General features: G+C 40.5%; 1 protein-coding gene across 6 annotated transcripts; it reads left to right on the plus strand.

The window, feature by feature from the left end:
- The first annotated feature begins 483 nt into the window (after positions 1-483).
- LOC105006626 (protein phosphatase 1 regulatory subunit 1C) lies at positions 484-24,767 on the plus strand. 6 transcript variants are annotated; one of them, XM_010865256.3, is made up of 6 exons: positions 484-696; positions 1,067-1,151; positions 1,803-1,866; positions 9,791-9,831; positions 10,455-10,521; positions 23,797-24,767. In XM_010865256.3, exons 2-6 carry the CDS (start codon positions 1,071-1,073, stop codon positions 23,865-23,867), a joined length of 324 nt encoding a protein of 107 aa, XP_010863558.1. In that variant the 5' UTR covers positions 484-696; positions 1,067-1,070; the 3' UTR covers positions 23,868-24,767. The 6 variants fall into 6 exon arrangements, with proteins under 6 accessions (XP_010863558.1, XP_019900002.1, XP_019900001.1 ...); XM_020044443.2 differs by lacking the exon at positions 484-696 and having other exon boundaries at positions 940-1,151; positions 23,772-24,767; XM_020044442.2 differs by lacking the exon at positions 484-696 and having other exon boundaries at positions 940-1,151.
- Positions 24,768-25,687: the final 920 nt, after the last annotated feature.

Consider the following 25,687-nt stretch of genomic DNA (forward strand, 5'->3'; position numbering starts at 1 on the left):
GCCAGGAGCTTAATGGAATTAGGCACAACAATAGCAATGCAATCGTTAGACTTTGTTGTCTCTTATAGGTCAAACGTTTTCTTCATTGACGTTGCTGTACATTGAACAAAGCTTAGGCTAACAAACTACATGTTGAATGAATAATACCAGTAACAATGTATTCAAAGTCTGCACAACACTTTGTTTAGATAATATTGTAAAGGATTGCAAGCCTAGACATAAGCTTATATGACCTCGCTTTAATGGATGTTTCAATAACACTGACTATATACCAGCCATTTTGAGACTGTTGAAAATGTGTTTACAACAACATCATGCAGGTGATTTATAGAAAGAACGAACAAGAGGCAATAAATAGAATGAAAGAAAGGAGAGGAGGAGCAAAAGGTAGGGAGGAAGGAAAATAGGATTGAGAAAGGAGACAGTTACTAATCTTAGTTTAGTGGCTAAGTGGCTGATTGGAGCTTAGATTGCACTCGTCGGTGGGCTGACGGTCATACTCAGAGCTGTGAGGGCTACCCACACATTCTGGTGGATCAGAGGTCACCTTATTAAGATTCAGTCTTTTTTTAAAAGCATTTCTTCATTTTTCTTTTCACTTTTATTGAAATAACATACGGAAACGTAGGAGGTTAGAAGAACACATAGTGAGGAAAGTGGAATCTAGAATTTCAACTTTCCCAGAGAATTATACATGTGAGTAAAACTGGGTGTTTATCCCTTGGTATTATGGCAATATCAACCGTTTTAAGGTAGTCCTACCTTCACTAGCAATAGTGATTCATGCAACGCAGAAAGGAGCTCTGCTACACTAAATAAATATCAGATATTGACTAACGGACAGAGGCTCTCTCTTAGTCTCTCTCCCATGATACAACCTTAACTCGTTGAGAAGAGAAGGGAGGGCTATCCACTCCAGCATAGTTAGAGGGAGGAAACGGAAGGAGGAGAGTGAATACTGCTCCATACTTGTCAACACAGCCCCCTCCCTCCCTATCTCTGTCAACATTCCCCTTCTCTCTTTCTCCCTCTCCCTTGCGATCTCTCTGTTTGTCTGGTGTGGTAGCACTATGGAGCCCAACAGTCCCAAGAAGATCCAATTTGATGTGCCACCCTTTCAAAGTCAGTTGGACCCTCAGGCTGCTGAGCACGTAAGTTCATCCAGCTGAACAATTGGTTTGTTGGGGTTTGGTGGCAGGTAATGTGCATGGGTGACAAAGATATTTCGTGATTTGTACCAGTGGGTAGTTGGCTAGTTGAGTTTGTTGCATGTTAATGAGCTGTGGTTGTATATCAAGTGTTTCACTTGATATGTAGGACTGCTGATTTTCTATCAGTTAAGCCTTTTAGATGATAATGATTTACACTCCATGGACGGGGTTACCATGTATACTCTTGATCATCTTTATAGCTGATTTTAATATGTGCAAGAAAAAAATCGCACAATTATTCTATGAAATATTCACAAACGTAACACTTAAGTCAGCACTGGATGGCCAATATTACAAAGCCATTTCCTTTAATCCATTACTGCAACCACTATCAGCTCTTTCGGTTAGTAATGGATGAAACACAAGTAGGGGATTAAATGCTGCTGAGTGGAGGGCTTGCTTTGTGTGAAGTTACAAGTAGATGTACATGCTTCTTTGGTAAGTTCTTCATTTCCCCTATTTATAGGTAAATTCAGCATTTGGGCAAGGTCAAAATTATCCTTAACTCCGAAGTGAACTTTACTTAAGTGAAAGTTCCCTTTGGAGCTGTTCCATAAGGTATCCTTCACACCCTTTCCTTCCTTCTCTCAGATTCGTAGGAGAAGACCTACCCCTGCAACACTGGTCATCTACCATGAGTCTTCTTCTGGTGCAGGTAAGATAGCCCTACAGGGGAAACTCTATCCATCACAGAGTGTGTGTATGTGCATTAAGTGTGTCTCTCTTGTGTGTAATGTTGCAGAGTGGCATACACCACCATATAATTTGAACAGGCTTTTACAGTGCAGTTTCACTCTCACACAATAAACAATTTATCTTCCCTACATTATAAAGTATTACAGCATTATGCTGAGTGAAGTCAGGGCATTCACTCAAACTCACTTACAATCATATACTTACCTTTTATAAAATATCTGAGTGGCAATTTGGTAACAAATCTTGCCTCTTCTGTTGTCAGTTTACTTGAATATATGAATGGAATTCCAACTGAATGTTTGTCATCAATGTGAACATAAGATTACTAGCCCATAGACCAAGGCATCTGCATTTACTATAGTAAAGAGCAGTATACTGTTTAATAAATATACTGTTCGTATCCCATACGCAACTGGAAGAAACGCATTCTGGATACAGACCCGACCCCATCACAGAGTCAGTATGGAAAATGGGTCCAGACAAAACCTTTTTTAGGAAGTTGTTGGGGTTTGACTTAAATAATTGTAATATAAGAATGTAGCATGTCTCACTCCACATAGCCACATATTTATTTTATATTATTTTTTACATTTTTCCACTCTGCTCTTCCTACTAGGAAGTAACTTGTGTCAATGCATGTGAGAGCATGCTCACACAACTGATGACCTCCATGTCCTCTGCGTGAGCGTGCTAATACTAGGAAATCCTTGATAATGATGACTCAAAAACACACAGTAATTCTTGCCAATTTTATACAATTGTGTGTATCAGGGAGACCAGATCTTTACAGAAATTCACAAATTTAAATCAAGTATTTTGTGGATTTTTCAGCATTTTTGTGAGACCAGATTTGTGCAAAAATGCATCTTTTTACTGAAACAGAATGTAGTGCAATTGAAATTTAACCTAATCTATAGTTCTTGCTTAATCCATCCTCATGTTAACCCTAATAAAATGCAGGAATGTCTGAAATGTATGGGGTGGACAAAACAACAGAAACACCTGACAATATACACTATATGGCCAAAAGTATGTGGACACCCGTACTAATTATTGACTTCAGTGTTTCAGCCACATGATTTCATACAAGTGAATAAAATCCAGCACATAGCCATGAATACTCCATAGAAAAACAATGGCAGTACAATGGGTCATACTGAAGAGATCAGTGACTTTAAACACCACCTTTGCCACAAGTCCGTTTATGACATTTCTGCCCTACTAGATCTGCCCCGATGAAATGTAAAAAGCATGGAGGAGCAACAACAGCCCAGCCATGAAGTGTTAGACCACGCTAACTCACAAAGCGGAGCCACCTAGTGCTGAAGCCCGTTGTCTGTAAACATTGCCTATCATCTGTTGCATCACTCACCACAGAGTTCCAATTTGCCTCTGGAAGCAACATCAGCTAAAGAACAGTGCATTGGGAGCTTCAGGAAATGGGTTTCAATGGCCGAGCAGCTGGAAGCAAACCTCACATCAACAAGCACAATGCCAAGCGCTGGCACTGGAGTCTATATCCAAGGCTGGGTTTATATTTGGACAATGCCAAAGGATGCCTTCAGGCCATAATGTCTGCTCCCAACTGTTGAAAATGGTGGGGGATCATTAATGGCATGGGAAGTCATCTTTTGGGACTCATTGGGTTTAAGGATTTCTCAGCAAGATCGTATAAAAGCCAAAGAATATGGACCAAGTTCACCCTATGGTGCAAATGGTGTTTCCTCCTGATGTTCCAAAATTCAGGATGCTCCCATACACATAAAGGAATTCTATAGTGGTTTTATGGACACTAGGATGATGTCCAATGCCTTCAGTGACTTCCCAAATAATTACATCTGAACATTGTTGAACATTTATTAGAAGTCCTGGGGTGCAGAGTGCGTAGAAGATTTCTACTGCCTTGATTCTTGAAAGATCTTAAGGCTTTTCTTCTTGAAGAGTCTCGCAATATCCCACTTCATACATTTCAGAACTTATATGACACAATTCCAAGAAGGACTGGAGCTGTTCTGATGGCCCTACTCCTATAAACTGTCAATCCCTGTCAGTCAGCTTCAACTTGCAACCCCTGTTCCTCTTTGCCGATGCAATTTGTCCATGTTCGCCATATGATTTTTCAGACCGTTCCTTTTGACACATTGAATAATTTATCAGTGTTTGTGACAGTTGCACCTACATTTTGGGCATGGACTATTTGGCCACTTTGTAACTCTCAACTGCCCCATGTTGCTTTGAATACTCAAATATCAAAGTGCTAATAGTCAGACCTGTTTTATAGCTGACACATACCGATCAGCCATAACATTATGACCACCTGCATAATATTGTGTTAGTCAAGGCATTGACTCCACTGGACCTCTGAAGTTGTGCTGTGGTATCTGGCAGCAATACGTTAGCAGCAAATCCTTTAAGTCCTGTAAGGGCCCCATGGATTGGACTTGTTTGTCCAGCACATCCCATAGTTGCTCAATTGGATTGAGATCTGGGGAATTTAGCGGCCAATTAAACACCTTGAGCTCATTGTTGTGGTCCTCAAACCATTGCTGAACCATTTTTGCTTTGTGGCAGGGTGCATTATCCTGCTGAAAGAGGCCAAAGTCATCAAGGAATATTGTTTCCATGAAAGGGTGCACATGGTTTGAAACAATGCTTAGGTAGGTGGTACGAAGTAACATCCACATGAATGGCATGACCCAAGGTTTCCCAGCAGAACATTGCCCAAAGCAAACTTCTTCCATTGCTCCGCGGTCCAGTTCTGATGCTCACATGCCCATTGTAGGCGCTTTCGGCAATGGACAGATGTCAGCATGGGCTGTGGCTACATAGCCCCATATGCATCAAACTGTGTATTCTGACACCATTCTATCAGCACCAGCATTAACTTTTTCAGCAATTAGACCTACAGTAGATCGTCTGTTGGATCGGACCACATGGTGGATCAATTGCTCCCCACGTGCATCAATGAGCCTTGGCCACTCATGACCCTGTCGCTAGTTTACCATTTTTCCTTCCTTGGACCACTTTTGATAGATACTGACCACTGCAGACCGGGAACACCCCACAAGAACTGCAGTTTTGGAGATGCTCTGACCCAATCGTCTAGCCATCACAATTTGGCCCTTGTCAAAGTCGCTCAGATCCCAGTTTTCCTGCTTCAAGCACATCAACTTTGAGGACAGAATATTCATGAGATGTATAAGGCAATATAGTTAACAATCTGATCTTAGAAAAAGAACAGACAAGAATAACATTGGAACATTGGAACGGACATTAAACATAAAATGTACAGACTAGATTGTTAACTATATTACCTTACATATTTCAATTGTGGCTTTTATTTTGAAAAAGAAAATATGAGTTAGCACTGCATAATATCCTGCTGCTAGAAGAACGGTAATGAAGCCTCGAATGGCTATCACTGTTGTCACCTACACTCACCTCAAGGATTATTAGGAACACCTGTTCAATTTCTCATTAATGCAAATATCTAATCAACCAATCACATGGCAGTTTCTTCAATGCATTTAGGGGTGTGGTCCTGGTGAAGACAGTCTCCTGAACTCCAAACTGAATGTCAGAATGGGAAAGAAAGGTGATTTAAGCAATTTTGAGCGTGGCATGTTTGTTGGTGCCAGACGGGCCGGTCTGAGTATTACACAATCTGCTCAGTTACTGGGATTTTCACGCACAACCATTTCCAGGGTTTACAAAGAATGGTGTGAAAAGGGAAAAACATCCAGTATGCAGCAGTCCTGTGAGCGAAAATGCCTTGTTGATGCTAGAGGTCAGAGGAGAATGGGCCGACTGATTCAAGCTGATAGAAGAGCAACTTTGACTGAAATAACCACTCGTTACAAAAAAAATGCAGCAAAGCATTTGTGAAGCCACAACACGCACAACCTTGAGGCGGATGGGCTACAACAGCAGAAGACCTCACCGGGTACCACTCCTCTCCACTACAAATAGGAAAAAGAGGCTACAATTTGCACAAGCTCACCAAAATTGGACAGTTGAAGACTGGAAGAATGTTTCCTGGTCTGATGAGTCTCGATTTCTGTTGAGACATTCAGATGGTGGAGTCAGAATTTGGCGTAAACAGAATGAGAACATGGATCCATCATGCTTTGTTACCACTGTGCATGCTGGTGGTGGTGGTGTAATGGTGTGGGGGATGTTTTCTTTGGGATGTGGTGGAACGGGAGCTTCGTGCCCTGGATGTGCATCCCACAAATCTCCATCAACTGCAAGATGCTATCCTATCAATATGGGCCAACATTTCTAAAGAATGCTTTCAGCACCTTGTTGAATCAGTGCCACATAGAATTAAGGCAGTTCTGAAGGCAAAAGGGGGTCAAACACAGTATTAGTATGGTGTTCCTAATAATCCTTTAGGTGAGTGTATATTGATAGATACTGCATCAATGTCATTTACAAATGTCTAATTAGCTGTTAAAATGGCCATTGGTAAAAGAGGATTTGTTTAGAATAGACAAAAACTTTGCTGGCTACAACCTTGAGTAGATATGTTATGGGAACCCTAAAATGAAACTGTTTACCATATTGCGACTATTTCTGGTGGATTTTAAAATTATGTCTCAGGATTTGTTCCAGATAGACAAACTGGCAATATTCACTTGTCAAAAAAGTCTGTTATCGTCACCTATATTGATACAGTAGTTATTGTATCAATGTCATTCATAAATGGCTAATAAGCTGTCAAAACAGCCAGTGGCAAAAGCTATAATGTTCATAGATGCTATTTGTGGTGGAGATAAAATTAATAAGAAACGTTACTCAGTTTAACACAATATAATGGCATCTGGCATAAGCTTTTAAAATGGCCAGTGGCAAAATTCATACAGTTTACAGATACTATTTGTGGTGGAGGTATACTTAATAAGAAACGTAACTCAGTTTAACGCTAGTTAATGGTGTCTAACAAAATATTCAAACTTGGCGTGATGTTAATGAGTGAAAATAATATAATGCGAAGAGGCTATACTAATGCCTGGCATGTGTGCAGTTCGGTGGTGTAGTGGTTAACGGCAATGCCTTTCAGGTGGGCGACCCGGATCGATTCTCGTGAGGGCAGCCACCGTTAACATGTTTTATTGCAGGCCAGCTGAACTAGGCTTGCTTGGTTTCTTTTTTCCCTTTATGTGTAAAAGCTGTTTTTACTATTTAAGATTTCTTGAGTGCTCAGATAGGTGTCCGGCAAATAACATGTATTATTATTAGTCTTTCGTCTATGAAACACATCAGCGGATATTGTTAAAAAATACCATTTCTCAATTGAACATTGTATTTAAACATGATTTAACATTTTGTCTTTCTTTTGACTGACAAGTTTAGTTTGTTTGCATTTTAACTAAACATCAGTTGTCTTTCCCATAAGGGTAGCACTTATGGTAAATAAAAAATATGCCCTTGTCTTATGTTATATAGTTGCTTTGTCAACTAATTTAATCACCATTGAAATATACACTTTAATAACATGTGGGTCAAATCTATTTCCTTCAAGTTCAGAAAATTGACCAATCCATATTATTGTATTAATTCACTTAAAAGTATATTTTTAAACACTATGTCACAATATTGAACTGTCCCAATACTTTTTTTATGCCAGACCACGTAAGCAGAGCCAGCCAAGAAGAGTGAATGTCTCTCACTGAGTGACTGACAGACTGACAATCCCATGTTAAATAGTATAGTGGTTAGAGACATGGACTGCCATGTTAGCAACTGGTGTTCAATCCTCACCACGGACAGAACAAATAGCTAAATATTCAAATTTGGCGTGATGTTGTATGATAAAATGATATAATGTCGAGATGCAATTTTCTGACGAGGTATGTCCCAATCAGTTCCAATACCTGCATACTCAGTTTCTATATAGAAAACAGTACATACTTCACCATCATCTACAAAGTACATACTTGTTCTACATAGTATGTGATGTGGGATTCAGCCAATGCTATTGATCTCCCTGTGGTTCACATAGTGTAGTGGTTAGCTATTCAGCTGTTATAGTATGGATGACGATTTACAGTACATTTTAGTTCCATGGGATAAAAGTTCCATTTCGAGACTATACGAAGGTGGAGTGACTACCAGCAAGCTCTCTGGTCTTGTCCCAGACTTTCACCATTTTGACCCAAGACAATTTCCCCTTATCATAGGTACACTTCAACTGTGAGAGACGGAATCTAAAACAAAAATCCAGAAAGTCACATTGTATGATTTTTTTATAATTAATTTGCATTTTATTACATGACATAAGTATTTGATCACCTACCAGCCAGTAAGAATTCCGTCTCTCACAGACCTGTTAGTTTTTCTTTAAGAAGCCCTCCTGTTCTCCACTCATTACCTATATTAACTGCACCTTGTTTGAACTCGTTACCTGTAAAAGACACCTGTCCACACACTCAATCAAACAGACTCCAACCTCACCACAATGGCCAAGACCAGAGAGCTGTGTAAGGACATCAGGGATAAAATTGTAGACCTGCACAAGGCTGGACAATTGGCAAGCAGCTTGGTGAGAAGGCAACAACTGTTGGTGCAATTATTAGAAAATTGTAGAAGTTCAAGATGACGGTCAATCTCCCTCGGTCTGGGGTTATCCATGCAAGATTTCACCTCGTGGGGCATCAATGATCATGAGGAAGGTGAGGGATCAGCCCAGAACTAGACGACAGGACCTTGTCAATGACCTGAAGAGAGCTGGGACCACAGTCTCAAAGAAAACCATTAGTAACAAACTACACCGTCATGGATTAAAATCCTGCAGCGCACGCAAGGTCCCCCTGCTCAAGCCAGCGCATTTCCAGGCCCGTCTGAAGTTTGCCAATGACCATCTGGATGATCCAGAGGAGGAATGGGAGAAGGTCATGGGGTCTGATGAGACAAAAATAGAGCTTTTTGGCCTAAACTCCACTCGCTGTATTTGGAGGAAGAAGAAGGATGAGTACAACCCCAAGAACACCATCCCAACCGTGAAGCATGGAGGTGGAAACATCATTCTTTGGGGATGCTTTTCGGCAAAGGGGACAGGACGGCTGCACCGTAATGAGGGGAGGATGGATGGGGCCATGTATCGCGAGATCTTTGCCAACAACCTCCTTCCCTCAGTAAGAGCATTGAAAATGGGTCATGGCAGGGTCTTCCAGCATGACAACGACCCCAAACACACAGCCAGGGCAACTAAGGAGTGGCTCTGTAAGGAGCATCTCAAGGTCCTTGAGGGGCCTAGCCAGTCTCCAGACCTGAACCCAATAGAAAATCTTTGGAGGGAGCTGAGAGTCCGTATTGCCCAGCGACAGCCCCAAAACCTGAAGGATCTGGAGAAGGTCTGTATGGAGGAGTGGGCCAAAATCCCTGCTGCAGTGTGTGCAAACCTGGTCAAGAACTACAGGAAAAGTATGATCTCTAATTGCACCAGTACCAAATATTAAGTTCTGCTTTTCTGATGTATCATATACTTATGTCATGCAATAAAATGCTAATTAATTATTTAAAAAAATCATACAATGTGATTTTCTGGATTTTTGTTGAAGAGTACCTATGATAAAAATTACAGACTTCTACATGCTTTGTAAGTGGGACAACCTGCAAAATCGGCAGTGTATCAAATACTTGTTCTCCCCACTGTATGTTTTCATGGAAAACAAGGCAATTTCTTTGTACATACCATGTCATGTTCAAAGTATGAATTACTCTTTGGATAACACAATACATTTATTTTATTTTATTATATTTATATTTATTCTTATGTTATATAGTAGTTCTACCAGTAAATAAACACTTTTCTTCCCAAAATGTGCTTCTCTTTACGCGTTTGTCATAAAAAAAACAAAATGTTTTCTCTTTAATTCCAGAAGCAGATGAAATGCGAACAACAAGTAGCAGTATGAGCGATGTAAGTTAATATATAAAAATACAATGTGTAATAAAAATACCAAACAGATTTCATAATTGGAAAAGTCTCCTTTTCCTTGTAATATCAGATTGTTCAATAGCTATATTGTTACACTCAAAGGGAAATGCCCTTTCAGATAATGTAATAGCAAATGTTTATTATTGTAAGATACTTTTTAAATCTTTCATTGTCTACATGAAGGGAATAGCATATGAGTTCATATGCTACAGAGGGCTCACCTCAGACAGCAGGGCTCCTATTTTGTCAACAGGGCTGTTTTGCTATTGTTTGTTTATGTGTTATTTTTTATGAAATGAGTAATAGACATCACACACAGATCATTTATTGAAATCTTTATAGAGATCTTGATCTTACACAGGTAATTGTGTGTTATTGCTTTTAAACATTTAAAGAAACCTTCTAGTGGTTGATGTACCATTATTTTTTAACCATTGCGTAATACTACAATCTGATAGACTTCCTCATGTTTTAGTACGCCATAGAGGCCATGTTTGCTTATGGAGGCAAGTCTGACCCAGTTAATATTGATTCTTGACCTCTTTGAAAGTGCTGCATTGAAAGTGAAAATATTTTTGTTTTGTTTACTTCTCTCCACCCAACAGCTCAAGGAAATAGATGTTTCTCCAGCACAGAGGAAGCAGAGCACATTCATCCCACCCAGCATGAAAGGTACCACAATAACCTCCTCCAATCAGTCATTGCATGAGCATCCTCATATTTGCCACGCATGAGTAAAGCATTTTGAGAGTATCAAACATTTGCATGTCATTAATCTTAATTATTTTTTATTCTGTGTTTTTTATTATATATATACACTCACCTATAGGATTATTAGGAACACCATACTAATACTGTGTTTGACCCCCTTTCGCCTTCAGAACTGCCTTAATTCTACGTGGCATTGATTCAACAAAGTGCTGAAAGCATTCTTTAGAAATTTTGGCCCATATTTATAGGATAGCATCTTGCAGTTGATGGAGATTTGTGGGATGCACATCCAGGGCACGAAGCTCCCGTTCCACCACATCCCAAAGATGCTCTATTGGGTTGAGATCTGGTGACTGTGGGGGCCATTTCAGTACAGTGAACTCATTGTCATGTACAAGAAACCAATTTGAAATGATTCGAGCTTTGTGACATGGTGCATTATTCGGCTGGAAGTAGCCATCAGAGGATGGGTACATGGTGGTCATAAAGGGATGGACATGGTCAGAAACAATGCTCAGGTATGCCGAGGCATTTAAACGATGCCCAATTGGCACTAAGGGGCCTAAAGTGTGCCAAGAAAACATCCCCCACACCATTACACCACCACCACCAGTGCTCGTGCAAATTGTAGCCTCTTTTTCCTATTTGTAGTGGAGATGAGTGGTACCCGGTGGGGTCTTCTGCTGTTGTAGCCCATCCGCCTCAAGGTTGTGCGTGTTGTGGCTTCACAAATGCTTTGCTGCATACCTTGGTTGTAACAAGTGGTTATTTCAATCAAAGTTGCTCTTCTATCAGCTTGAATCAGTCGGCCCATTCTCCTCTGACCTCTAGCATCAACAAGGAATTTTCGCCCACAGGAATGCCGCATACTGGATGTTTTTCCCTTTTCACACCATTCTTTGTAAACCCTAGAAATGGTTGTGCATGAAAATCCCAGTAACTGAGCAGATTGTGAAATACTCAGACCGGCCCGTCTGGCACCAACAACCATGCCACGCTCAAAATTGCTTAAATCACCTTTCTTTCCCATTCTGACATTCAGTTTGGAGTTCAGGAGATTGTCTTGACCAGGACCACACCCCTAAATGCATTGAAGCATCTGCCATGTGATTGGTTGATTAGATAATTGCATTAATGAGAAATTGAACAGGTGTTCCTAATAATCCTTTAGGTGAGTGTATATATACACCGATCAGCAATAACATTATTATATAAGATATCCTACCCACTGGTACCGTCATCATGGTACCAGTGGGTAGGATATCTTAGGTAGCAAGTGAACATTCTGTCCTCAAAGTAGATGTGTTATAAGCAGGAAAAATTGGCAAGCAATAGGGTCTGAGCAACTTTAACAAGGGCTGGTCCTGGCCTGCAGAGGTCAGTACCTATCAAAAGTGGCGCAAGGAAGGAAAACCAGTGAACTGGCTACAGTCATGGGCGACCAAGGCTCATTGATGCACGTGGGGAGGGAAAGGTGGCCCGTGTGGTCTGATCAAACAGATGAGCTCCTGTAGCTCAAATTGCTGAAAAAGTTCATGCTGGTATTGATAAAAAGGTGTCAGAACACACAGTGCTTCTCAGTTTGTGGCGTATTGGGCTGTGTAGCCGCAGACCAGTCATGTTGCCCATGCTGACCCCTGTCCACTGCAGAGAGTGCCTACAATGGGCATGTGAGCATCAGAATGGGACCACAGAGCAATGGAAGAAGGTGGCGAGATCTGATGAATCATGTTTTCTTTTACATCACGTGAATGGCCAAGTGCATGTGCGTCGCTTACCTAGAGAACACATGGCACCAGGATGCACTATGGGAAGAAGGCAAGCCGACGGAGGCAGTGTGATTCTTTGGGCAATGTTCTGCTGGAAAACCGTGGGTCCTGCCATTCATGTGGATGTTACTTTGACATGTACCACCTACCTGAGCATTGTTGCACCCATGACAACGGTATTCCTTGATGGCATTAGCCTCTTTCAGCAGGATAATGCACCCTGTCACAAAGCAAAAATTGTTCAGGAATGGTTTGAGGTACACAACAAGTTGACTTGGCCTCCAATTTGGCCAGATCTCAATCCAATCAAGTATCTGTGGGATGTGCTGGACAAACAAGTCTGATCCATGGAGGCCCCACCTCGCAACTTATAGGAATTAAAGGATCCCCCTTAAAGGGTATAGACTTAGAGCTTGCTAATGTCTTGGTGCCGGATACCACAGCACATCTCCAGATGTCTAGTGGAGTCAATGCCTCGACGGGTCAGGGCTGTTTTAGAGGCAAAAGGGGGACCTGCACAATATTAGGTCAGTGGTCTTAATGTTATGGCTGATCGGTGTATATATACACACACATGGATATAGTTTTATTTATAAAAGTATTATATGTATAATCTTTTACAACATTTAATTACCTTTCGTTTAACCGTGAAATTTTTTCAATGTTTGAATGTGCCTTCTGTAACGTTACCACTATGTGTCATAAAATAGGGCAGTGGATCATGTCTTTTTGAGTTGTATAGTTCAATGGGAAGTGTCAACTGGACACTACAGGCGTGTTGTGGGCCTGTGTTAATGGTCTGACTACATAGATCTAAACAGCAACTAATCCGGCTGAAGTTCACATGGCCTAGTCGTTAAAATACATTGACAAGAAATGGATCTGTTATCTGGATCACATAGTGGCAGACTCAAATACTATTTGAAATAAATGTTTACACTTAATTTTAAAGACTGAGCTTGCCTGGTGCAATGAAACAAAAATAAAAGGGTTGCAAACCCTACCCTTCTTTGGTCCTGACTGGCTACATGAAAGGTTTTTAGTATTTAAATAGCAATTTAACCAATTCATGCTTTGTGCTTCTGGATCCCAGCATGGTATGGCATGATTGTGGTTCCCCACTCGCTGTGAGATACCTGACAACCAGAGGTTCCGGTTTTCAGGGGAAATGGAAAGCAAGTGCCTGTGACACAACTTCTGCTTTGGATTTTAATAAGGTGGCACTCCATCTTAACTCCTTTTAGAACATTTACTGGATTGGTTTATAAGTGCAGAAGAGAACCAACCAGAATGTATTTCCCATTCTCATCAAGAATATTATGTGGGATCTAGTTGCAGGCATTTCTTTGAACACCTCCAATGTTCTGTTAGTGATTCCCTGAAGCTGTCATTGGATGTTTACTGTATAATATTTTTTTCCCCTGGTCTTTTACCTCCCTGTCCCAGGCAAGCAAGTTTCCACACACACACACACACACACACACACACACACACACACACACACACACACACACACACACACACACACACACACACACACACACACACACACACACATATATATACAAACAAACACACTTGCACTCTATAGATCAGCTGGAAAAACATGGCACCTGCCATGTCAGGATATTTGTCTGATTCTTGGGACCTCTGATACATTGGACAATTGCTACTAATTACTTTACAGTAGACTTCAAAATTAATGAATGGATAATTGTGGCCACACTGAACTTGAAATACACAGCTTTGACTGCATTGCCATAGATACAGTGTAAAAAGACATGATTCATAACCATTAAACAGAAATACCAGTGGACTCAATAACTATTTTCTGCAAAGCCATTCACCTTAGCAATGATGCAGAAGGGAGTGTAGTCATTGTTTTGAAGAGGCATCGGGCGAGCTTTAAGACGTCTGTGCTGACTCACTTAAACAGAGCTTCTCATTCCTGGAATAGATGCACGGCCAAATGTTAAATGCATGTTTACCTCTATTATTGATCCAGCCAGAGAGTGGCCATGCTGTAAATGCCTGCAAATGGACTAACAAAGCTCGCCCAAGGCTGAGTTCTATGCAGACACTTAGCTAGGTGCCTTGTGACGCACTGTCACAGAGCTGTAATGAAGTTAAAGTTATTCTCCTACTATGTGCATATCAAGTGCATGAGCACCAGTTAGAAGCAGAGGGGAAAGACTAAAGTTAATTACAAACACTTTGCTGTTAAATGAATCATGACGGCTGTGTCAGGGTATGTGGTGCATTGGTTAGTTTGATACTTGACTTTCCACAAAAATAAATGCAACTGTTTAATATACTACTGAATCTATGTGGACATCATACCCTTAATGTAGATTTTTTTATTAACCTTACTTCCCTTCATTTATATCTTTATTTGTTTCTTTTCTTGGTTTACTTCCAAAAACCCATTAATATACACAGTAACACATTATTACTGAACACATTGTTTTGGATAAACCTTTCAATACATACCATATACTCTCAACTTCAAGATGGCACCTCAGATGGCCATCTTGGATAGCCAGTACACAAATCTGTCAATTTGTGTGTTAAATCAGAGTTCTGTGACAATTCTCAGATGGTTTTCTCAAAAGAGGAGATCATGAACTCCTGTGGATTTATTCCCAGATTTTCTCGCAACATCCGTTTAATTACTGGACCTTCAGGTTACAGCTACATCTGCACATTGTCAAGCAGTGAGACTGCGAGGTAAATGGTCTGGGGCTTATACACTCTAGGCACCGTGGACTATGGACTCCACTACCAGGAATATTCTTCACCAGCTTGCGATCACATAGCAATAAAATGTATGAACTTCACTTGCTGTTGGTGAGATCTCTCATTAATTTCCACCTTGTGTTTCACGGAAATGTGGCTGTGTGGATCTATATGAACTCATGCTGCAATTGCCTGGTTTCTTAATCTTCAGATTATGACACAGAAGTCTTGGGCAAAATGAAGGGAGGAGGAATATGTTTATACATTAACAACAGCTGGGGCAACGATGTGACCGTCATACTACAGTATTGCTCATCTGACATGGAATCATCATTTATCACCTGCAAACCTTTCTACAGCCCGAGGGAATTTTCATCATTTAACCTAGTCAGTGTTTACATTCCACCGTCACCCAACATGCGAGACACAACGGCAGCTTTCCACCCAGACTCCTTAGTTATTGTTCTTGGAAACTTCAACTAAGGTATGCAAAGCCACAAACTTTAAAATATTAAAACCCAGACCAGTGAGGCAAACACTTTGGGTCACTGCTATAAAACAATCAACAATGCCTATCACGCTGTGCCCCGGGCTGCTCTAGGACTCACAGACCACGACATTGTCCATCTAATACCCACATACAGGCAAAAAACTAAGAACAAAAAACTATAAGCCTGTGGTGTGAAGGTTAAAGATGTTGAGCAGTGAAACAACAGAGGATCTGTGTGCGTGTCTGGAATGTACTGATTGGGATATTTTTAGGTCTGCCACTAATGGTCTGGATGAGTGCACTGATGCTGTGACATCATACATCAGCTTCTGTGAGGACAGCTACAGCTGCGTACCAGCATGGACTAGGGTGAGTTACAACAATGACAAACCCTGGTTCCCAGCCAAACAGACGGCTGAGTTTGGAAAAAGAAGAGGTGTTCAGGAGCGGGGACAGATACAGGTACAGAGAGGGTAAGTACAGCTTTGGTTAGACGGTGAAGAAAGCCAAGTGCCTGTATGGAGAGAAATAAAAACAACAGTTCTCAACCAACCACTCTGCTTCTGTATGTAGAGCCCTCCAACAGATGACCAACTATAAGCCTCCATTCCCCCACTCCACTCATGACCTGCAACTTGCCAATGGCCTGAATGAGTTCTACTGCAGATTTGAAAGAAAAAATGGCAGCCCTGATGACATATCTTCTCCCCGTGTGTCCAGCCATCAACACCAGCCCCCCACCATCAGGGCCCATACACCATCACCCATCCCAATCATCCACACCACTGCCACTACAATGGAACTTTCAATCCTGGAGGGGGACATTAACAGACTATTCAAGAGACAGAAACCCTGATAAGCATCTGACGGTGTCTCCCCATCTTCCCTAAAGCACTGTGCAGATCAGCTTTCTGTTGTGTTTACTGAAATGTTCAACATCTCACAGGAGACAAGTTGCATCCCAGCCTGTTTCAAGTCCTCCTTTATCATCTCAGTCCCCTAGAAGCCAAGGATCACAGGATTCAACAACTACAGACCCGTCACCCTGACCTCTGTGGTTATCAAGTAACCTTGTGCTGTCCCAAGACAATTCTTCGACCCTCTACTAGACACACTGTAGTTTTTTTACAGAGCCAACAGGTCTGTGGACGATACGGTCCACATGGATCTTCACTTCATTCTCCAGCATCTGGACTCCCCTGGATCTTACGCCAGAATCCTGCTTGTAGGCTTCAGTTCCGCATTCAACACCATAATTCATGCTTTTCTCCAAGACAAGCTATCCTAACTGGTCCAAATGCAGGTGGATCACAGCCTTTCTGTCCAACGAGGCAGCATGTGAAGCTGGGGAAGAACCTGTCTGACCCCCTGACCATCAGCACCGGCTCCCCTAAAGGCTGTGTCCTGTCACCCCTACTCTTGTCCCTGTACGCCATTAGTTGCACCTGCTGTCACCACTCTGTCAAGCTCCTGAAGTTTGCGGATGACACCACCCTCATCTGACTTATTTTTGGATGGGGATGAGTCCACCTACAGGTGGGAGATTGACCATCTGGTGTCCTGAAGCAGTCAAAACAACGCCTTAAAGACAGTGGAGATGATAGTGGAGTTCAGGAGAAGCCCAGCTGCCCTTCCCCTGATCGCCCTGGGTGGCTCCCCAGTCAACTCTGTGGAGTCCTTTTGGGCACCACCATCACCCAGGACCTCAAGTAGGAGCTCCCTACTTGAGGTCCTGGTGAGAAAGCACAGCCAAGGATGTACTTCCTGCGGCAGCTGAAAAACTTCAACTTGCCAACGAATATGATGCATTTCTACAATGCCATCATAGAGTCCATCCTGACCTCCTACATCACCGTCTGGTACGCTGCAGCCACTGCCAAAGACAAGGGCAGGCTGCAGCGCATTATCGGCTCTGCAGAGAAGATGATTGGCTGCAATCTGCTGTCTCCACACGACCTACACACCTCCAGAATGCAGAGGTGAGCGGTAATGATTGGGGCTGATCCCTCTCACCCTGGAAATGTACTACTCAGAGCTTTCCCCTCTGGCAGAAGAATGAGGTCTATCAGGAACAAAACCTCTCGCCACAAGAACAGTTTCTTTCCTAGCGCAGTAGGCTTCATGGAACCAAATGGAATATAGCCTGCTCCCCACATACACACACACAGCCCTCAACAGGACAAATCTATAACCCTTTCCCACATACACAACCCTCAACTGGACAAATCAATTACCCCTTCCCACATACATAAAGAACCCTCAACTGGAAAAAATCTTGCACCTTACATATACACCTTAGTTTTCTAATTTATTAATACACAGTCTACTATTTTTATGCTGAGACCACTGTTCTTTCCTTTATTTCTTTTGTATAAATATTTGCACTAACATCCAGAAAAAAATCCTTGTTTGTTATGAAGCCTGCCAATAATACTCTTCCTAATTCTGATGTACACTCCGTGCACAATTATTAGGCAAATCGTCTTCCTCAAGATTTATTTTATTGTTGAACAAACACAATGCTCTCAATCAATCCAAAATATAATTGAAACTCAAACCTGGATGTTTAACAAAGGAAAAACGAGTTTTGATCTTTCTCAGGAGAATGCATAAATATGCACAATTATTAGGCAACAATTAGTGTGAAGAATTATTAGACAACTAAATGACAAAAATAATTTCTCCAACTCACTTGATAATTCTATATTTTTAGAGAAGATGAAACAAATGAGTAACACAAAATGAAAATTAAATAACATTTCTGGCCGATATATATTCAGTGACTGATATGGCCACCCTTCTTTTCAATAACTGCCATGAGCCTTCCATCCATGCAGTCTGTCAGTGTCTTGATCTGTTCACGATCAATTTTCGATGAAGCAGTAACCACAGCCTCCCAAATGCTGTTCAAAGAGGTGTATTGTCTTCCCTGACTCTAAATCTCACATTTGAGAAGGGTCCACAAGTTATTTATTTGTGCATCTTTGAAGCCCTTGCTTGCTAGCCAAGCAGTGGAGTACTTGGATGCATGTGATGGATAATTGTCTTTTACCAGAAAATGGCCTTCTTGAATGCTGAGGACTTCGTCCTGTACCACTGCTTGAAGAAAGTATCTTCCAGAAAATGGCAGCAGGTATGGGAGTTGAGTTGGACCTTTTCTTTGACCTTTTTAACCCGAAAAGGTCCAAGTACCTGGTCTTCTTTCAGCCTTCTTGACCTTGGCCATGTCTCTGAACACTTGACATCTTGCACTTCTGGACACTCCAGGTAGGTTGCAGTTCTGGAATATGGTGGCACTGGAGGATAATGGGTTCCTGGTAGCTTCACGTTTAATTCTTCTCAAGTCTTGCAGTTAATTAGCAAATGTTCTTCTCCATAAATGTTTGCACCCCAGCTGACTATTCGCCAAGAAAACATTTGAGGGTCCGGTGGTCACGCCTGTAATAGTTTAGCTATTTCAAGAGTGTTGCATCCGTCTGAAAGGCTTTTTACAATTTATGACTTTTCAATGTCAGTTAAATCTCTTTTTTGGCCCATTTTACCCGAGGTCATGAAGCTTCCTAATATTTATGCACACTTTGATATAAGGTGTTATTCACTGTCGCCACACCCTCCCTCATTTCACAAATACATTTCACCTGAAAATTATTCAATCCAATAAGCATTCAAGTTTATATATTTTGGAGTTGGAAAATGTGCATAGAAATAATAATACGATCAGAATGCTCACTTGCCTAATAATTGTGCACGAAATGTTTGGTATACACTCATCTAAAGGATTATTAGGAACACCTGTTCAATTTCTCATTAATGCAATTATCTAATCAACCAATCACATGGCAGTTTCTTCAATGCATTTAGGGGTGTGGTCCTGGCCAAGACAATCTCCTGAACTCCAAACTGAATGTCAGAATGGGAAAGAAAGGTGATTTAAGCAATTTTGAGCGTGGCATGTTTGTTGGTGCCAGACGGGCCGGTCTGAGTATTACACAATCTGCTCAGTTACTGGGATTTTCACGCACAACCATTTCCAGGGTTTACAAAGAATGGTGTGAAAAGGGAAAAACATCCAGTATGCGGCAGTCCTGTGGGCGAAAATGCCTTGTTGATGCTAGAGGTCAGAGGAGAATGGGCCGTCTGATTCAAGCTGATAGAAGAGCAACTTTGACTGAAATAACCACTCGTTACAACCGAGGTATGCAGCAAAGCATTTGTGAAGCCACAACACGCACAACCTTGAGGCGGATGAGCTACAACAGCAGAAGACCACACCAGGTACCACTCATCTCCACTACAAATAGGAAAAAGAGGCTACAATTTGCACAAGCTCACCATAATTGGACAGTTGAAGACTGGAAGAATGTTGCCTGGTCTGATGAGTCTCGATTTCTGTTGAGACATTCAGATGGTAGAGTCAAAATTTGGCGTAAACAGAATGAGAACATGGATCCATCATGCATTGTTACCACTGTGCAGGCTGCTGGTGGTGGTGTAATGGTGTTGGGGATGTTTTCTTGAATCTAAATTTACAAATAAATGTAATTTAACCTTTCCCCAAATTTATCTCGTAGATCTTTTGAAAGCACATAGTGAAGTCTAAAGATACCTTATCTAAAACGGCCGTCTATTTAAGCCGGTCAGGTACTCTGTCCGCTACTCTGCTGGTCGTCTTGCCCATGGTTGCTAAACCCACCCACCACCCCAGCCTCCACCTGTGTGTTCTGTTCCTTCTGCGGGGGATTGGTACTCTGTACCTTGCTCATTTCCTTCGGTATTACTATTATAATATTACAGTGTTAATGTTACTAGCAGTATTTTATGCACCATCATATGATGGTGGTGAGTTTCTCCATAAGAACAGAACCTAAAGCCAAGATATTGTATGTGTATTGTTTCTCTAACAATGGTTAAACAAAGACGTGGTGTTTCCTCTCTGAACTGTGTATAAATAAAGCTTGGGAAAAAAAGATTTTGTGTTTTCTTTTCAGGCTGTAAGGCAACAAAAGGACAACATTTTGAAAGCGGGTGGTTACTTTCTGTACCCACTGTATGTAAAGTATATATACAGTGCCCTCCAGAATTATAGGCACCCAAGGTAAATAATTATAAAAAAGGCTATATAAAAAGATAATTGTTGTCAATTTGATCATACTCTAAAAAATCTTATGACTACCCTAGGTAATGTTTTGAACAAAATCTAATCGATGTATAATCCAAATAAGACTTTAATTTAATTTTAAAGTTTATCCGAGTCTTCTGGAACCATTAAAAGGTCACCGATGACATCCTGTTTCACTGGGGGTATAAATATGTGACAGACAGAAAGAACAGAGAGGCCAGAAAACACTCAAATGAAATGAGATAAAATGTTGTTCACCTTCACAAACAAGCCAACAGCAATAAAAATATGACATGCTTGAAAATACCCATCTCCACTATTTGGGCAAATATTAAGAAATGTGAAACAACTGAAACTGCGATGAACATGCCCAAAAAAGGACGTGTGTGTATTTGAGAAGGATGATTCAAGTGGCAGAAAACTCTCCAAGGATCTTAGTTGGGGAGTTAAAAAGGTGGTTACACTACCTCCATTTCAACTAGATTTTTGAAAGGGTTGTCAGAAGAAAGCCTCTGCTGTCAACAAACCACAAAACGCACCTGGAGTTTGCTAAATACCAATGGAACTTTGGTTGGAACCAGGTTCTATTGTCTGATGAGACTAAAATGTTGCCATTTGGTTAAAAAAAAAACAGCAGAGGTGGTTATAGCGCAAAAAGAACCATGGCCTTGCCGAAAAGAACATAGCAACCAGTGTGACGTATGGTGGTGAATCTGTGATCTTGTGGGGCTGTTTTTTTCTCCATCCAAAGGCCCTGAGAACCTTTTCAGTATGCATGGCATCATGTACCTGGAGATTGTTGGTCTTCCTCTGCCAGAAGGCTAAAACTAAATTAAATGACATTGTTTTCTTTACACAATTTTCACTGAACACACATTTCAAAATCTTCACTGAAATTATTTTTTCACAGCCTTCATATTTACATAGGGGTCAATAATTCTGGAGGGCACTAAATATAGGTCATCTTCCCACCACATCAGGTGCTTGTGTGTTTCCCTGTTGAGTGCAGAATTGCAGATGGTGGTGGAGCAACAATTTCAGAAGCCGGAACATCATGAATCAGGCCTCTTTGAAAGCACTGACCAACTCAGACCAATTATAGCCCAGTACTATGGCAATACTGGCCAATGGGCCAATCATATCAAGTGTGATGAGCCAAATGGCAATGAAAAATATGCCAGTCATCTACTGCTAGCCAATGGGGGCCTCCCAGTCGCAGACAGCAACTGTACTGGGGGTAAGTTTGGCTCAGGGTCTACTGCTGTCCCCACTCCTCTCACAAACAAGGACATTATTTTAAATATCCATGAGTTCAAGAATTGTACAGTTGCTTTTCACCTGCCCTATCATCCAGAAACAATAGCATCACACTTTAAATAAAAATAAAATAAGGATAAGACTGACAATGCCATTTTTGCTGTACTCCATTCCACTTTAGAATTTTATTTTTCAACATGTTACTAACATCACATTTCTCTTTCTTCCTTTTTTATTTTTATTATTATGTTTTTGTTATTTAAATGATTTGTCATTATTAGAGACATCTTCAAGTCAGCAAGAGAATCTTACCAGTCCCACGTCTATCTCTCGATAACATCACCTCCCAGTTATATCATCCTGTTTGTTGTTCCTGGTTTGTGTTCATTAGGGCACACCATAGCAAAAGGTTTTGCAGCAGTAAACAACAAAGGAACAATTTTTATTGGACAGTTTCAAATAGTATTGGACAATAGATTGATTTTATTGATTAGACTTCAGTTGCACCCGTTGAACATACCCACGGTCCAATACTTCCTCTTCCATGGTTCTTATCACTGGAAGTAATGTTTCCTTAAACTATATAGCTCCAGCTAGACTAATGTACATAGTGTTGCATAACTATAAGACTCAATTATGTTCATTGCCTATCTGACTGGATGTTAGGTCGTGTGTATGTAATTACTATGGTCTGAAACATCATTAAATCATATATATATATTTTTTTTTGAATGCTTGCTGGGTTAGATCTTTATTATTACATTCAATATTTGGTCTGTTAATGTTCTTACTTTTGAAAAAGTGAACATATTTTAAATAAAAATTGTTTTCTTAGCTGCAATATTATTCTCTGGTATATTTAAGCAACACTGGAATGGCACTAGTGGCTTGACTAGAAATGGCAACATGCAAGTAGAACAAAGAAAACTCTAGTACTCTCTTCCACAATTTTCAATCAATACAATAAATGGAGGAGGAGTTATGATGGAGTGTCACCTTGTCAAAAGTCAAAAACATTTTCTTTCTAAATTAAAAACAACTGAAAACTTAATACATACACTTATTTATGAACTCCAACCAGATAATCAATAAAAAGTAAGTTATGAGGACTGCTGAAAAGTATTTTTTAAAGTATATTTTGGGGCAACATATAGTCTAATGATTAGGGCGTCTGAACAGTAACCAAACAGTAATTGCTATCATGTTGTTGCTGTAAATGTGTTCTGTCAACCTACCTGCTAAAATAATACACACAGTACCAGTCAAAAGTTTGTACACACCTTCACATTTATATATATATATATATATATATATATATATTATGTATATTAGTTTGTCAAATTTTTTTAAAAGACACCCATTCAGGGTGGGCAATGCTTTAGCATTTTATTAAATCCTAAAGCCCCTGAATGGTGCAGCGGTAATGTCACTCCCTCACAGTTAGCTGCATAGTTACATGACCAAAGTTTAAATCCTGCCATTGTTTTAGACCAGTGGTCCCACAAAGAGTGTTGGAAATTGCCAGCATCGTCCAGGTTTGAGGGTTTAGTAATCGATTATGTTTGTGTTGCCTTGTTGCACTCTAGATACTCCTGGTGGCCTGAGAATGCATACCCTCTGGCATGTAGGGATTCCGGTATAAATTTCCTGGTTGAGTGAGCAGTGCAATAATACCCAGAAGTGCATTGGATGTGCTTTAGAGGGGACATATCTCCACACTGAGTCCGTTGCTGCCAGGGAGCAGGGTCTTAATCACAATTCTGATTTCATGAAAGTTGTAAAAAGTCCTGACCTTTCCCTTTGGGAGTGTCGAGCAATGTCCCCTTAGTTATTATGATAGTTCTTTACATATGTTTTTACACTAGGGAAAATAACAAAAAGCCAGAAGGCATCTTCCTTACCTGAAGAGGAGGAGGTCACAAATACCCAGCATTGAGATCAACAGCCGGGAAATGGATGCTTCTGCTTCCCATTCACAGCCCAGATGGATGGATGGTGAAATGAGGACAATAAAAACTAGCATTTTCAGCTGAAAAATGCAATGTTCTCATTCCGTACCTAAGTAGGATATGATTTGTCATTATGGTTATGTCTTTCCTGAGTTTTGCTTTGATCTACACCTTGACAAGTTTGAAGATGCTGTTGTTTATTTGCTTAAGAAAATGTAGTTTTTGTTTGTTCAATCTGTTCTATTCAACTGGTCTGAAATCAAACAAAAAAATCAAACAATAATGTATTTTTTATTTTTTATGTAAGGAAAGCTAAACTGCCTTGAAACGTTCATGTGCATGCACACTGAATGGCGGTGGAATGGGAAAAGTTGAAGGTCTGGCTTAGCATGCCTTTCATTATGGTCTTTAGAACAGCCTTGAGAGTGAATCTGTGTCAGCCTCAGTGATAATTGCATACGAGTTGTTAAACTAAACCATCTGAAATGTTTTTTATGTCAAGGTATCAAATCAATTATGATTTTGTGGTTACAAAATTTAAAGTAAACTAATTGTTATGTTTGGAAATTATTTGAATGTACTCCAAATTAAGTAGTTTGGTTAGAGAATTCCAAATGGAACTTGGAATCAGTTGAGAAAATGTTTTATATATACAATAAATATTTGTTTGTATTTGTAAATTATTATGTTTATCCACAGCTGAAAAGTGTTCTAATAGTTTGCAACTTCTAATACAGGTTTGGTTATGATAAAATAAAGCAGTTGGCTTTGGATCATATGTTTTATTTATATACATTTAGGCCTATATGAAAGTTTTTTTGCAACTTGAACTAAATAGTACTTTTTAAAGTGTACAGTGCCTTGTGAAAATATTCACCCACCTTGGCATTTTTCACATTTTGTTGCCTTACAACCTAAAATGTAAATAGATTTTTTTAGGGGTTTGTATTATTTGATTTACACAAGATGCAAAATATTTTTTTGTGTGAAACATACAACAAATAAGACAAACAAACTGACACCTTGAGCGTGCGTAACTATTCACCCCCCCAAGTGAATACTTTGTATGGCCACCTTTTGCAGCAATTACAGTTGCAAGTCTCTTGGGGTATGTCTCTATAAGCTTGGCAATCTAGCCACTGAAATGTGTGTCAATTCTTCATGGCAAAACTGCTCCAGCGCCTTCAAGTTGGATGGGTTGCACTGGTGTACAGCAATCTTTAAGTCATACCACAGATTCTCAATTGGATTGAGGTCTGGGCTTTGACTAGGCCATTCCAAGACATTTAAAGGTTTCCGCTTAAACCATTCGTGTTCTTTTAGCAGGATGCTTATCGTTATTGTCTTGCTGGAAGGTGAACCTCTGTCCCACTTTCAAATCTCTGGAAGACTGAAACAGGTTTGCCTGAACAATTTCCATGTATTTAGCGCCACCCATCAATCCTTCTATTCGGACCAGTTTCCCATTAGCTGCTGATGAAAAACATCCCCCCAGCATGATTCTGCCACCACCATACTTCACTGTGGGGATGGTGTTCTCGGGGTGATGAGAAATGGGTTCGTGCCAGACATAGCATTTTGCTTGATGGCCAAATAGCAAAAATAAATTCTCATCTGACCAGATTACCTTCTGTATGTTTGGCTTTTGGCGAATATCAAATGATCTTGCTTATTTTTTTTTTCGTCCAGCCACTCTTCCGTAAAGCCCAGCTTTTGTCAAGTGTACGGCTTGAAGTGGTCCTATGGATAGATACTACAATCTCTGCTGTGGAGCTTTGCAGCCCCTTCAGGGTTATCTTTGGTCTCT

The sequence above is a fragment of the Esox lucius genome, chromosome 22 (assembly GCF_011004845.1).
Source record: "Esox lucius isolate fEsoLuc1 chromosome 22, fEsoLuc1.pri, whole genome shotgun sequence".
NCBI classification, from domain to species: domain Eukaryota; kingdom Metazoa; phylum Chordata; class Actinopteri; order Esociformes; family Esocidae; genus Esox; species Esox lucius.

What these genes read in the sequence shown, in the direction of transcription:
- LOC105006626 (XM_010865256.3), top strand. Translation starts at nt 1,071, where the DNA reads ATGGAGCCCAACAGTCCCAAGAAGATCCAATTTGATGTGCCACCCTTT. An exon ending in ACCCTCAGGCTGCTGAGCAC is followed by an intron (nt 1,152 to 1,802) that starts GTAAGTTCATCC and finishes TCCTTCTCTCAG; the next exon opens with ATTCGTAGGAGAAGACCTAC. An exon ending in CAAGTAGCAGTATGAGCGAT is followed by an intron (nt 9,832 to 10,454) that starts GTAAGTTAATAT and finishes TCCACCCAACAG; the next exon opens with CTCAAGGAAATAGATGTTTC.